General features: G+C 36.7%; 1 protein-coding gene across 2 annotated transcripts in view; it reads right to left on the bottom strand.

Annotated features, from left to right (window-relative positions):
• Positions 1–14,377, bottom strand: part of CACNA2D3 (calcium voltage-gated channel auxiliary subunit alpha2delta 3) — a 394,699-nt gene that overhangs the window by 83,957 nt on the left and 296,365 nt on the right. For both annotated transcript variants that reach the window (XM_066195341.1, XM_066195342.1), the window contains 7 exons: positions 10,804–10,887; positions 5,637–5,708; positions 5,344–5,405; positions 3,434–3,501; positions 1,667–1,712; positions 1,416–1,513; positions 484–577 (listed from right to left, as the gene is read on the bottom strand). In XM_066195341.1, coding sequence (XP_066051438.1) covers positions 484–577; positions 1,416–1,513; positions 1,667–1,712; positions 3,434–3,501; positions 5,344–5,405; positions 5,637–5,708; positions 10,804–10,887 — 524 coding nt within the window. The remainder of the gene's footprint in view (positions 1–483; positions 578–1,415; positions 1,514–1,666; positions 1,713–3,433; positions 3,502–5,343; positions 5,406–5,636; positions 5,709–10,803; positions 10,888–14,377) is intronic.

Raw genomic sequence — 14,377 nt, 5'->3', positions numbered from 1 at the left:
GTAGAAGATAAAACTCTGAGAAAGATTGGCTAATCTCCTGACTCTCCCTAACAGGAACCTAGATCCCAAGTATTTCTGGAAAATAAACAAATTAAAGATTAAAGAAATTATTTGCCAGTGCAAGTTTTTCTATATATAATTTATTCTGAGACAAAGTACCAATTGCATCAATAATTTTAGTAAATTTTGCATTAAAATTCTCAAGTACGCTTCATTAAAAACACACAGAATTGTAAGTTGCAATTAGAGTACAAATTCACCCATTTTATTGTGAAAATTGGGTAACCTTTCAGCTAATCATCATGATGTACTCTGCAGGAAAAACATTTCAGATTGAACTCAAACTTGGTGGCATCTAGGATCAAATAGTATCATATTTTCATGCATATCAGGATTTGTTAGACATTCCACCAGTTCATTAACATAAATAAATAAAAATACAGCCATGACTGATGAATAGTGATGGATACAAAGATCACTTACTCTGATTTATTCAATGCTAGACTGGTCCAATAAGCTTCAATTGGTGCACTCACAACTGCATCAAACAAAACTTCCTGGATCAATTCTTTATCACCTACCACAGTACAATAAAATCAGTAAATGTATGTGCATATAAAGACTTCTTTTAGATGACTAAACAATAGGGTTTTCTTACATTTTACTTTATTCTTTCTGCAATAGACTTTCAAACTTTTTGCACTACATTTGCTACGTAATAGTACACTGTATTTTACCACAATGCAGTTTTTCACATATAATTTCATGGTTTTAGCACCAATTTTAGGTCAAAACCCAATGATACTCCACTTCACTTAACACATTCATGTATGTATTATGTAATGCTCATGTCTGCATGTGCCATAGGTCACAAGAAGTAGGACTAGTGACAGCCACAAAAGCTCTGCATTTCTGCAAACATACAGAATATGCACCTATCTAGATTTTTTATTCTGTTTTGCAGTTCAGACATCCTAATTACATATGCATCCTCCCTAAAATACTCATGAAATATCTGGTATATTCTTTAGAGGTATGTTCCAAGGTTTGATTCCCATCAGTCCTGTTTAATTTATAAAACCAGATGGAGAGATAATTTTGCATAGTATAGCTACACCATCTGAACAGAAACTTGAACGTTTGGTACAGGAACACAGTTTACAGTAAAAGTCAAAAATTTGTGCCATAATTAATACTACTACTAATACATAATTTATTCTAATAAATAATAATATCTTTATTGATACCCCGGGAAAAGCTCAAAACCAAATGGAATTGCAAAGCAACATCAGCTAAGCAATCCTATCTCAAATCACTGGCTGAACTAAATAGATCTTTGCATTTTGTAGAAGCCTATGTAGGACAGTTTTTAGCTGGGATAAAGCCTGCAAATCCATGGTTAACAAAGTACTTGCATTGGAGCAGGGGCTCTTTTCCTGTGAGGTAGCGTTTAATTGCTTCTAACTGAGTCATCTGCCGGTGCTCAGGGTGTAAGTCAGTGTTGCAGTAGGACCTGTGAACACATTGTCAAAACAATTAAAAAGTTACATGTAGAAGCACAATCTTTCTTTGTCTTTGAACATAAAGAATTGGCCTCTGCAAGCACAAACAATATGAAACCAAGAAGGGTAACAGACACTAATTTCATGCTTTATTTAAGGCTTACCATTCGTCTGCTAAAGATACATCAGGGTGCTCTAAATCATGTAAACCTGTAAGAGGAATAATGATGGGTTATTTAGGGAGAAGTCTAGGTAACAGATGGTTATTTGCATACACTCCATAATACAAACCCTTCTTGGAAATTGCATTATTACCATAATGAAATAAATCACAGTAAACTATGTTCAAATATGCTTAAGGGTCTAACAAACTGTCAAAACTAGTTAAATCAGATCTAAAACTGAAAACGAAAGAAAAAGATTTTGGACTGATATGTTTAACTTGTATGAGTTACTCACATAATATATTCAAAGTTTAGAAGAAAATTTGTGCAAAGATAAATGCAAAATTACAACAGACTCCTGTTCATACTCCCTCATCCTCTTTGGGAAGTAAAGTTCTTTATGCTAAAATACACACTTCTCATTTCATGTGAGTTCTCCTCTCTTATAAAGAAAAAAATCATTAAGAACAATCCTCTCAAAACCTAAGCACACAGCCCATGAACACAGACAGCAATTTATGGGATTGTTCAGAAAAGGTTTTTTTGTACTAACAGGTCACACAAATGCTCGTAAGTAAGAACTGTATCATTCGATATATACCACAATAAAAATGTACTTCATCAATTTTAAAAACTCATAAAACACTTATCAATAGACAATAAGCAAATAGGGTTCAGAAGGCAGCATCTGTGTTTAACCCCCTGGAGCACATAATGAACAAGAACAGAGCAAGCGTGACTAAAGAAGGCAGGGAAGCCAAAACCGGAACTAAAACTGTGGTCCCTGAGGAGGACAGTGAGGTGCAGTGAGAGAGAATCAGTGAAGGTAAGAGTGGGAACTGTTAGTTATGGTTCTGTTAACACTTCTGGGGGTGCATCTGGGACTCAGACTGACTGAAATGTGTGGCTGGATTAAAGAATATCAGCGAGAGGGATGTTGGGAACAGTCTGGGGAGTGAGTAGCTCCAAATCTCCTCCTGTGCCTTCTTTTTAGCTGCTGTGCAGGTACTCAAACCTCAAGGAACTTCTTTTTATATCTCTCCTGAGCACAAGAACATATTCATCTCCCAAACTACAGCCAAAGAACAAAGACCTGAAGAAATTAACTGCCTTGTTTAACATCACTGACAAAACAAGAAGAAGAATCAGAAATAGGGACTTCGGCATAAAATCTGAAAGCATTCCTCTATTGAAACACTTTTTTGCTCAGCAGCTTCTAAAATTTTCAACCTTTCCTTCAACCTCCTGAAATGCCTCCACTCTTCCTTCATCTTCAGAAACCTTCTTGCCAAGGAACTTTATCACCACACACAGTTGACTCGTCAACTCATTCAGCTGGGGACTTATCAAAAAGCAAAACCAAAGAACAGTTCTTTCCCTGGGTACCTCTACTACTATTATAAACATGTAAATCCTTGTAGCTAATGCACAAACCACTTACAGCTCTGAAAGATTTCACAATGTGTAGTCTGTGATCAAAACCAATAGCCAGCACAGTGCTCTTAGGGGTTACTTCAGTCAGAAAGCACCACAAATAATTAACACTGGGCTATGAGTTGTTCTCTGGAACATTGAGAGAAGAGGATGGAAGATGATCCTTTCTAAAGAAGACTCACGAACAATCTGACTATGCTTAAAACCCTATGAAGTAAAAGATCTTTAAAGAAAAATGAAAAGTCTAATTCCATTATGGAATCTGCAGACAAGGAACTACGAAATTAACACTAAAACTATTGTCTAAGCCACACAAGAAAGTAGGTACCTTACCTTCTTCCACTGTTACATTCCCTCTGAAGAAGTATTTTCCATGTCCTCTAGAGAGAGCCACACCTAAACTGTGCAGAGAAATAAAGCAGACCTTGAAATCTGTGAGACAAACAATAGCGGACATTCAGAGCTATTTGCATTTTTAACATTTCCAGCTCATGTACTATGATTGACTTAAAACTGTTTGTTTCCAAACCCTCACCAATTATATTTATTGCTCAATTAGTTGCTTCAATGATGTCTCAGTTCTGATGTGCCTGCAACAATTGGCTGTATTTATGTGTGCTTAGAGGTGTAGTAAACCATTATTCCCTGGCAAACTAATAAATGAGCCCTTCTAAGCTCACTGCTGTCACCCAGCATGAGATTTCTTCAGCTGAGCCTTGAACATGACCATGGCCTTACAATGAAGGAGACAGTTTTTTGTAAATCAGACTGAGCTGTTGAGAAACTATAGAGGTGTGGGAATTGATGGAGTTACTGAGAGGAAAAGAATTTCAAATGTGACAACAGCATCATGACTCCTCCTGGACTAATTTTTCTGTTTCATATTTTTAGCTAGTATAGCTCTTTTGTATTGATTTCAGCTTCATAAATTCTCAGCAGTTATATGCTGTGTTTTGGTCTGGTTTTCAGTCTACCATTTTAAAACATCCAAGTTTAATGAAGTGGCTGGGGGATCCCATGCCTCTTGCTATTGAACACAAACACAGAATACCTTCTGGCATTCATTCATTCATTGAAGAGGATTATCTTGAGTTTGGAATCTGCAGTAATCAGCAAGACTGCAAATGCATGAGCTAGTACTTGAAGTACATGGAGAGGCACCAAACCCAACAGCACACAAGCTACAATCAACAGCTCAGTCGGGGAAAGGGATGAATGCTAAAAATCTTTGTCACTACAGTGTGCAGTTGTCCCAAATCTGCACAACAAACAAAAACTAGATATGTTCCATGTTGAAAAAGGACAGTTTTCCCTGTATTTCTGCCCTTAGCACCATAACTCACGCTATATGCATGTAGGTAGCACCATTTCTGTTTACCTAACAGTGCAAGAGTGCCAGTGCCAAAGGAAAACAAACAAACAAGAAAAACAAAACAGCAACCAGAAAAAAAACTCCACAAAATAAAAACAAAACAAGAAACCCACAGAGCATTACCACCCATGAGTAAAATTTAACATGCATTAGAGGTCAGAGAAATGTGCCTGTAGTTTCTCTGTGTGGTAATGTAACTCAAGTTATGTGAAATTCTTCCATTGAAGAAAATTTCAGTTGAGTATCACAACTGCCAAACTCCTGCCTTAAGTGCAAAGTACAGTTAGAGCTCTTTAGTTAGTGGTTTATTTCTAGTTCAAATATGAGCATTTTTAAAGTGACTACCTGTTTTTCTTTTCCTTTTTTTTCCCCCCTAAAATACATGCCAAAATTACTGGCTTACTTGGTTTTAGTTATAGAAATACACTGAAGGTAGTTCAGAGAAAGAAAACATCCAAACCTCAAATTGGAAGTGAAATACTATCTCATTTTACATTACATTCTTGTTGCGGAAAAAAAAAATAAAATGGGGCTCAAGATGTAGTTACTTAAATGGATTATAGTATTTATAGCTCTCCAAGTACTTGCGAAAGCCTTTCGTTCAATGGAAACCTCAACTGAATATTTTTTCAATGAAACGTAAGCCATGACAAACACCGTGAGTTTGCCTGTGTGAGCTTGCACAAACTTTCCATCCCTGGAAAAGCTGGAAGGAATGCTGGTAGGCTCCTTTTCCTTGCTATTTTCGGCATTGTCCAGGGATATTTCATTGTCAGCTTTTGCTGATGAGCTTTTAATGAGTTCACAAGCTCTGTATAAGCACAAATCCAATGAGTTGGTTGAAACGTCCATTTATTATGGCCAGCTCTACCTGAATGGAGTACCCTTGATATCTGTATAATAGTAGTCATTTGTCATCACCAGGACCCGCTTCTAGATTCAGAACAAGAAAGTCAGAAGGGGAGAGGGGAAGAAGTTAGTTTGCTATAAGAAATGTATAAAAGATCAGGTGGTTAGTCACTGACATAATTAGAAGCAAAGTTTACATTCAGTGAGTGAAAAAAAAATATACTGCAGGAATCATATTTAAAGCAACCTTAAAAATAGTTTAAAAATTATCTGCTTGTTTTATATTTAGTTGGAATAGTATTTTCGACATTGTACCCCTTTGTCCACTGTCTTCTTCACTTCCATGGAGAATTTTCCTGTTTTCCGGTTCACCATTGCATTTCGAAGCTGAAATGAAGGAAATGTGTGTCAATTCCTTTATTTGCTTTTTTAAGAAATCCTTTTAACTCTAAGCTCTCCAATACACTTACTTGGCCTGAGCAGCACTCAATTTTCTTCATTTCTTTATTTTCAATAATTCTACTGCACACTGGAGAACTCATTTACAGATTTTATTAGTGACTGTATAGGCCAAGGCTCCTGCCATACAATTTCAAGCTAAGGTACGTAAGATAGGAGCCCTCTGCATCCTTCATAGTAAAATACCTTTTCGTGTAGTAATCTGGATTTTATTTGGTATGAACAGTGTAACTGACTACTATTCTGCATTTACTGCAAGGCAAGGCAAGGACTAGATTCCTGGCTGGATTTAGCTGGTTAGACCAGGGCCCTGTGTTTTAATACATTGAGAATGACCCAGATAACAAGAAAGCAAAAGAAGAGAAAACCCAACATATCTAACGCCATTTATTCTGCTTAAGAATCCACATTGGGCTGCATCCTTAACGAGCACCACAAACTTCATCCTGACTGCATCAAAAAATTAACACTAGGCCATGAAAACCAGAATGACAGCCAATTGGATCCCATTCGATCAGTAATGTGACCCAGTGGGAATGCACAGCTGCAGTGCCCTGCAATTCCCTCCAGTTGTCCATTGGTGTCCAAGCACCCCTTGCAAGGTATTAAATTTTAGCTCTGTAGTGGAAGCCCTAGGCCAGTCACAGTTTATAACAATTGGCCTGGACCTTTCCAAGTCTTCCAAAAGACATTTTAAATCCCCTTCAAAAATATGTTTCATTGCTTTATAAGCCAAAAATTCAGAGAAGCTAGGGAAACCAGAAAACAAATGGAAAAGGGTTTATATACAATGATTTAGCTGCTGCTCTGCAAGTTAAATCTGTTACTTTTTAGATCATCACTACAAGGAAATGCTCTTTTCCTGTAACTATTTTTTTTCTACATGCGCTACAGGCTCCCAAACCTGGAAGCTGCAAATGCCTGGCCCATCATCCCTAAAAACTTTGCCCTTAGCACATCTTCGTGCTCCCTGCCTTCCTTCCAAAGGACACACCACCTCTTTCTTAGGTGAATGTGCCACAGCGATGAAAATAGAAGTAAAAAATCCCACCAACCATCCCTCAGGCCTGTAAGCCAAAATGACCATTAGTGTACCCAAGGATGAGGACAGCCCACCCCAGCACAGCTGGCCTGAGGGCAGGGTCTCTGGGCTAAAACTGAGAAAAGACAGGTTTTTTGAGAAATCCTCAGCCTTCATGTTTTGAATTTGCCTATTTATCAGTTCACTTTATGGAAGAAATAAAAAAGTTGCCGTTTAACACTTCCACCATCCATAAATGGAAATATTTATTTTGACCACTCTTAGATTTACTAATGGAAGATGTGAGTTATTTTTGCTTTTTGTGGGCAAAATCACCTATAGATCTCTTGCAGCTGTAATTTTCATTGCAATTTGAAAATTCCACTATTACAAATCAATTCAGCATTTCAAATGCAGGAAAATATTGACAAAATGAGTAATTTTATGTCTCTTCTATTGCATATCTATCTAAACACAACTTTGGACATCATGTTCCTGCTGAATAAATATCTCCTATTCTACAGTACCTAATGTCAGATTGGGCAATTCAGTGGAGTTTTAATGAGAAATTGTGAATACAGACATACCAATGTGCTCTGCAGGCTCAGTAAGTATAGAGGGAAAAGAGAATCACCAAACTTCCCAGTGAAATAACTAGTTTTATTCTCTCAAGCAAGTAAAGCATGGCTGACCTATCAAAAACTGCAAACTTTGCAGCTCTTTAAATTTAATTCTAGGGCATCTAGATTTGAATTAACAGTCTTACTCTTCTGTCAGTGAGTGTAAAAGAATAATTTTTAGCTGGAGGTATATATAAAATACAGCATATATTTTACTGCAGATTTTTTTTAACAATACATAATAGGCAATTCTGGAAATAGTTTCCTATTTTAAGTCTTGTGGTTTAGGACTTGGAGAGCTGGTCTTAATTAACCATCTACTTTCTAACATTTACTGAACAGTTCCATTTATCTTTAACATGGTTTTCATTTTTCTCCTATTGGTGCCTGCAGTTGTCTAAGACCCATTCCTCCCACAAGCCTCAGGCAAGTCATAGATTTACTAAAAGGATCTCCAAACTCTCAGTAGTGTTTAAGATCAAGTCTGCATGTGGGACTTAGAGTTTTACACTTCTTTTTTTTTCTTTTTATTCTTTTTTTGTTTCTGCTTGCTGTGATTGCATTTCTTGGCTTTGTAATCCAGTTTCTCAGCTCTTCTGCAGTTTCATCTCCCTCCTCAAATGCATAAAATAAGCACTGCCTCACTTGGCTTCAACACCTAAAACATTCATTCATGGTCTTTTTTTTTTATTTGGAAAAAAAAATATTTCATTCAGCTAGAAATTATAACAGAAGAATTTTAAGTGAGTTAATGAGAAAAAGGTTTCTATTCAAATTGAAACGTCTCCTCTTTGGTACTGTGCATTTGCAAACCTTGCTGGAAGACACTATTAACTTAACAAGCTCATGCTAAAATTTCTGTTTCTAATAAAATGCCTCAAGAGCAAGATAGCAGGTATTGTTAACCTGGAAAATGAGCTGATATATTTATGACAACAATATTTCACAGTGAAAAAAATTCTAACCTTAGTTTGGCCACTTTTTCCTCATTGGATCACTGGAGAAAACCCATGTCTTCACCTTTCAGAGTAATAAGCATTATTGCTCCTTCAACAAAATATCTTTCAATCAATTCCTAACAACTCAGTTTCACTGCTGCAGTATGAGATCATTCTATATTCTTGGAAAACAATGTAACCATTAAATTAATGTGGCAAAAAGCAAGAAAATGTCTTAATCAGCTTCTACGTAAGTGTTTCGTGGGAGAAAAATATACCAGTAGTAGTCTACGTTATTAAAAGCAGCGATATGAATACATTAATTCTTTCCCTCTGCAGTTGAATAAACAATGCTTTACTACCCAAGCTTGGAAAAAATCAAGAACATCAAATTCAATGCCTTGGGTGAAGCAGAGCCACATGTACCTTGCTTCTGTGCTACAGTTAAAAAAGTTAAAAATTATTTTTTAAAAAACATATTTTATAGGTGAAAGAAAGATTCAGATGAAATGTCTGTATATATTTTTCATCAAAATGTGAAATAAAATTTTTGCAGCCTTCATATAAGACAAAACTCAATTTTTGTAAGAAATTTTCAGAACAGAGCTTAGGGGTCTCAATCAAAGGCAGTACTTAGAGAGACCTGTATCTGGACTTTCATGTGTACTCAGAATCTCAATTATAAATAAAACTTGATTTTCAATATCACAGAAATAGCTCAATGTTCCATTATCTGAACCACTGAACTCGTACTAAGAGATGATTTTAAAAAAGGGGATTAAAAATGTGAAAATTAAGCAAAGGAAGTAACAAAAGAAATATAAAGAAAAAAAGAAAACAAACCAAGGAGAAATAACAAGAAGAATAATCATGAAGGTTTAATAACAAAAAATCATGAATGTTCAAAATCTATGTGTAACTACAGCAATAACATTTGAAAGGACAGAGAAAATTTTAAAAGGTCATTAGTAGAGAAACTGATTGAGTAATATGTGACCAAAGATAACAGAAAAAGCAGGGCATAGAACATGAGGCCAATGGGATTGCCAAGATTGCAGAAGGCTGCTACAATAGATGAAAATCTTATGAGGAAACCTTAAATAGTGTGTGCATAGAAAATGACACAAAGCTATAAAAAGTTGAAAAAGTTTGTGTGTGCACTCCAACACAAAACTTCAGATTAGGAAGTGAAATGGCCTCTGAGGAGACGCTGAGAACAATCTATCACCTGGTGAAACAGACATTGCTTAAAACAGAGATGAACTGTTTCACTATTCACCAAGGGGGTGGAGAGCGCGGAATGCAAGATATATATTTTGTAAGGGAGAAAGAAAATATAGACTTATGTCAGAACAGGGATCAAGAAATTAGGACATCTGAAGACTGACAAGACTCCAGGGGCTGCTGTACGTGATCCATTCCAGATTTTAGAAGGACATGACAAAATAAAAACTGGAACCTTCAGTGGATGTATTCAAACCTCTCTGGAAAAGGAGAGGTATGAGGGACTTGAGAGAAGCTAACACAGGACTGATATTTGAGAAGGGATCGAGGAGACATCTATGAAAAATACAGACATGCAGTCGTGACTTTGGCAGGAGGGACCTTCTGGGAAAAACGAAATTACGGGACAGAAAGGTGAACACCTGGAAAGTTACGATTTAATTAGGGACAGTCAGTGCAGATTCACACAAAACGAATCATGCCTAACAAATCAGATTTATAGAGGAAGTGATAGAAAGAACAGGCAAAGGTTAAGCCATGGACATAAGGAAAGCTTTTGATACAGTACTGCAGAAAAGGCTAAGCCTGAGAGGTAAGAAAGAATAAGATAAAAGAGTGAACTACAGAGTAGATGGAGCACTGAAAAATGAGGTTAATGGAGAGCATTGTGTGCTAGACACAGAACCCATGCTCCTGCAGCTACCCACGTGTCTGAAATTAGAGTTTGGAGTGAAACTCTGCTGTGCACATAGGTCAAAGAATCCAATTTTGTTTATTCATCTGATTTTTTTTACTTTGTACATTAAGCAAAAACCTCCCATTACTTCCATTAAGGAAAGAAGGATCTCATGGAAAAAAGTTCAACTCATTTCTGAGTTTCAGCAGTTGTCTGGACCAGCCCTAGGGAGACATTCTATTTCTGTTTCTAGTATTTGTAGTTTCTATTTTCTATCCAGCACAAACACACAATGGGATGCAGGAGACTGCAAGGGTGATGAGACTTACCAAAAATACAGAGTCTGTGATTGTGATATATGCATGTGTAAGGAAGAAGCAATGCAAAACAGTTATAAAATTCTGAATGAAGTAAAAGGGACTATTGTCCTTCCCTTCCTGAGAGCAGTCAGGTGGCCTCTCTAACGACTAGTCTAAACAGTTTCCAGGTACAGTACTGGGATGCAACAATGTCTTCTGACAGGGTTTTAAAACACATCACTTACCACATCATCTCTGTCTTCCCACTCCACCTCAGAAAGGTCCACACTACTGTAGTTGGGCTTTCTTCGTTTCTTTCCTTCTTCATACTGGTATAAAAAAGGTGAAATAGTTAGCATATCCTGTTTTGTTTGCTCAACGATTTTTTTATCAGAAGATTTAAAAAATTTCTAAATGCATGCTGATGGTCTGCAATATATTTAGCAGTAGGTGGCTTAATTCACACAAAGTGCACCATACTGCTGCATAAATGCTGCCTGTGAACTAAACCCCAACATCTCATGATTATTTGCATGATCTCTTGTCATGATGCAGACCTTTTCTTGATGGACACACAAGGAGGTCAACTCAGCTGCTGTACCTTCTTCTCCCCATATGGAAAATACATGAGACCTTGGATCTTGCAGTTTATGTTAAATATCTCCAACTGGCTCTTTCAGCTGTACAGGAAGCTGTATTTACTATAATCTTATCAACAAAATGTTTACCCGTTTCACTTCAAACAAGATAAAATGCAAGTCTTGGCAAAGTATGGTGTTAGCATTTGCTGATACTTCATTTTATCTACAACTTCATGGGGAAAATAACATAGTAATAATGACAATGTAGGGGGTTTTATCACTACTCACTGTTACGCTGTAAATCGCACATTTAAAATAAACATTCTCGTGACAAATTAATTTGACACCGAGGTGTTTATAACGTGGGAAATTCTGCCCTCTGCTGAACATTCAAAATCAGCCTATTAGTGCAACCACACAAACCTGGCTCAGTGGAAGGAAGGACCTGTGAATAAAGAATCTGACTGGTTAAGTAAAATTAGGAGACTACACTTGAAAAAAAAGTAAATTTGGGAGAGGATCAGCATAATGTGAAATCCAGTCCTTTATCAAGAGAAACTGCAAGTCTTTTTTTGAGGCATGACAGGAGACATTGTGATGCTGTGAAATATCCCCAAATTGATTTTGTAACTACTCAGCAGCACAACAGAAGGACAGAAAGTGTACCTGTAAAGCAATATATATGGCTGATCCTCCTCCCTCAGGCCAGGACGAACTAGACCATAAACCAAACCCGTCACTGTTTGAGACAAGCAATTCATCACCACAGGCAGTGGTGCAGGCACTTTCAGTCATGTTCTCCAGTTTACACAAAAACCAAGGGAAAGCCTTGCTCTCTGAGCATTAAGAAGGTTATTACCATCCTGAAGTTTTCCTCTCTGAATTAAAAATTCTCATTTAAATCCCACAGTTGCTTTTTTTAGATCACATTGCTTAAAAACAGGAACAAAAATCTTCCTGAACAGCAAACTTTTAAAAATATTGACTACAGTACCATAATCACAAAAAGATTTTGAGATACTGGTAGCACTGTAAAGTTTCTCCTAGTACAGGCTTCACTGAGCTTCCTAAATTTTTGCTTATAAAAAATAGGATACTCCAATTTTTCTTACAGACAGTTCTTTTAGGAAATTCTGTGGGATAAAATCCTGCCTCAATTCTCATCTTTTGAATAAAAAAATCTCAGCAATTGGTGTAAGTTCTGAGAAGTGATCCAGATGCAATTGAAAAGTATTTTCATGTGCTTTTCTTGCCCTCTGCTAAAACCCACTACTCTTGTAACAAGGTTGTCTACTTCTCATCTCCTACTATTCGAGAGATGGGTAGAGAGGTGTAAAGAACTTCTGCTTTCAGCACACTCCCGGCAGTGTGAATTCCAGCAGCTCAGTTCTACAATTAATTCTTGCTATGTGACAACCCTGATAGCCAGACAGATAACTATACCCAAATACTGAAGTACAAAATTTGAAGCCAATATAAATAAATCTCACAAGAATAACATATGAGAGGATAACATCCCATTCATTACCAGGGCTTGATTTCTGTAGCTGTTTTTTGCAAGCCTTTCACTGTGGCTGCAGCTATATCAATATTATCTTTAATCTTTACAGGGAGTAACTACATCTATTCTCTGTGGCTGCACCAATTAACCAAATAAATCTTTGTTCTGATTTAGTCATTCTAGCATAGAAATGGTTGCAGTCAAGCTCTGAAATACTGAGAGCTGAACAGTGTTACAAAGACATTATCTGGGATCATTTGGGTAGAGCAAACAGCTCCTGTACTGCTTCCAATGTTTAATTAGAACCCCTCTCACAGATGTTGAGGAGCTTCTGGGCTGCACTGCATCCTCAGACATGTGCAGATCCTTAGGCCAAGAGAAGTTGATCTTGTGTGTCTGACAGCAGAAGGAGGCTTCAAACCCAAGGCAAACCATTAGCATCATACTGATTGCGGGGTTTGTATTTATTTTAATCATATAGATTCCACACCTTGCACTCAGAATGAAAAAAACAAACAAACAAAAAAAACCCAAAAGCAAACAAATTAAGATCTGGATAAAACACCAAAGTTCTGCAGAAAAGAATCAGAAGCATTCATGTCTAAAACATCCATACAAATCACAAAGCCAAAATCCCAGTGGTCAAGCAAGAGTTAGGCTCTACAGGCATTCAAAGAAACTACAAAAGCACTTAAATGCATTTAGGATAGGAACTAATAAGGTACTGAGATGTCTAAGCCTTTATTCCGCAATCACAGTTTAGGGGCCACTCTTCAACTGCCTACACAGGAATTCAATGAGTAAAGAATAGATTTATGTTATAGTGCAGAAAAGGACAGCAGAGGAAACAAAACCAACTTGCAGGAAGGATGGGATAAAAAACTTATTTATACATAATCTTCATGGAGATATCACCTTATTCTCAGCAGTAAATTTACATTATGCTTATGTAAATAGGGCATCAAACATCACTGCAAGCAGATCATATATAATACTTCATAAAAATGATGTTGAAATGTCCATTCTTTAGCTTCTTTCTGGTTTTATTGCCTAACTAATTTCTTAGTAAAAGTTATTCATGGACACTGAGGCAATTCCCCATGTTTTAAAACAGCATTCATCTATATGTTCTTCTCTGGCAGCAAACCTAATCTAACCTTTTATCTCTGAGGTTCCTGGGTAAAGTATAAAATGCTGATTGAAGCCTGAAGCCAAACCCATCTGAAAGATTACTATTAAGCATTGAAAAAAATCATTAAGGGATCCTTTGGGAAAGATAGAAACCAGGAATTCTACCAAATTACTATGATTTAAGTAAAGGAGAAAAAGAGCTAGATTTAAAATGTGTGCTGCTAATCTTTGGCTAGTATAAAATATGAGGTGATATTATATAGCAGTTAACCCCAGGGAGGAAAAAAAAAAGACACTGAGAAGTGTTAAATATCTGGACTGCAAAAGAAGAAACTTTTGGTCCACTCAAAACTAAAGGATGGTTCTAACATTGTTTGTGAGAAAAACACATGATTTGGTTTTGCCATTAGAACGAGCTTTACCTTACTCAGTATCTTTTGTTTGAGATGGGGCCAGACTCTCACAGCATTGGATGATTCAAACATGTGACGTGTGTCACTTAAAGACTGAACCACATTTTTTCACTGCCCTGTACACAACCATTTACATGTGCCATGATTAAAAATCTTTGCTTTGATTTTATTTTATTTTTTTTTAACACAAGCA

This window comes from Chamaea fasciata, unplaced genomic scaffold, assembly GCF_029207755.1.
Source record: "Chamaea fasciata isolate MVZ Bird 193981 ecotype frontalis unplaced genomic scaffold, bChaFas1.0.hap1 SCAF_13, whole genome shotgun sequence".
Lineage (NCBI taxonomy): Eukaryota > Metazoa > Chordata > Aves > Passeriformes > Sylviidae > Chamaea > Chamaea fasciata.
The sequence above is the reverse complement of the archived record's forward strand: the minus strand, read 5'-3'. Positions and strand labels throughout refer to the sequence as shown.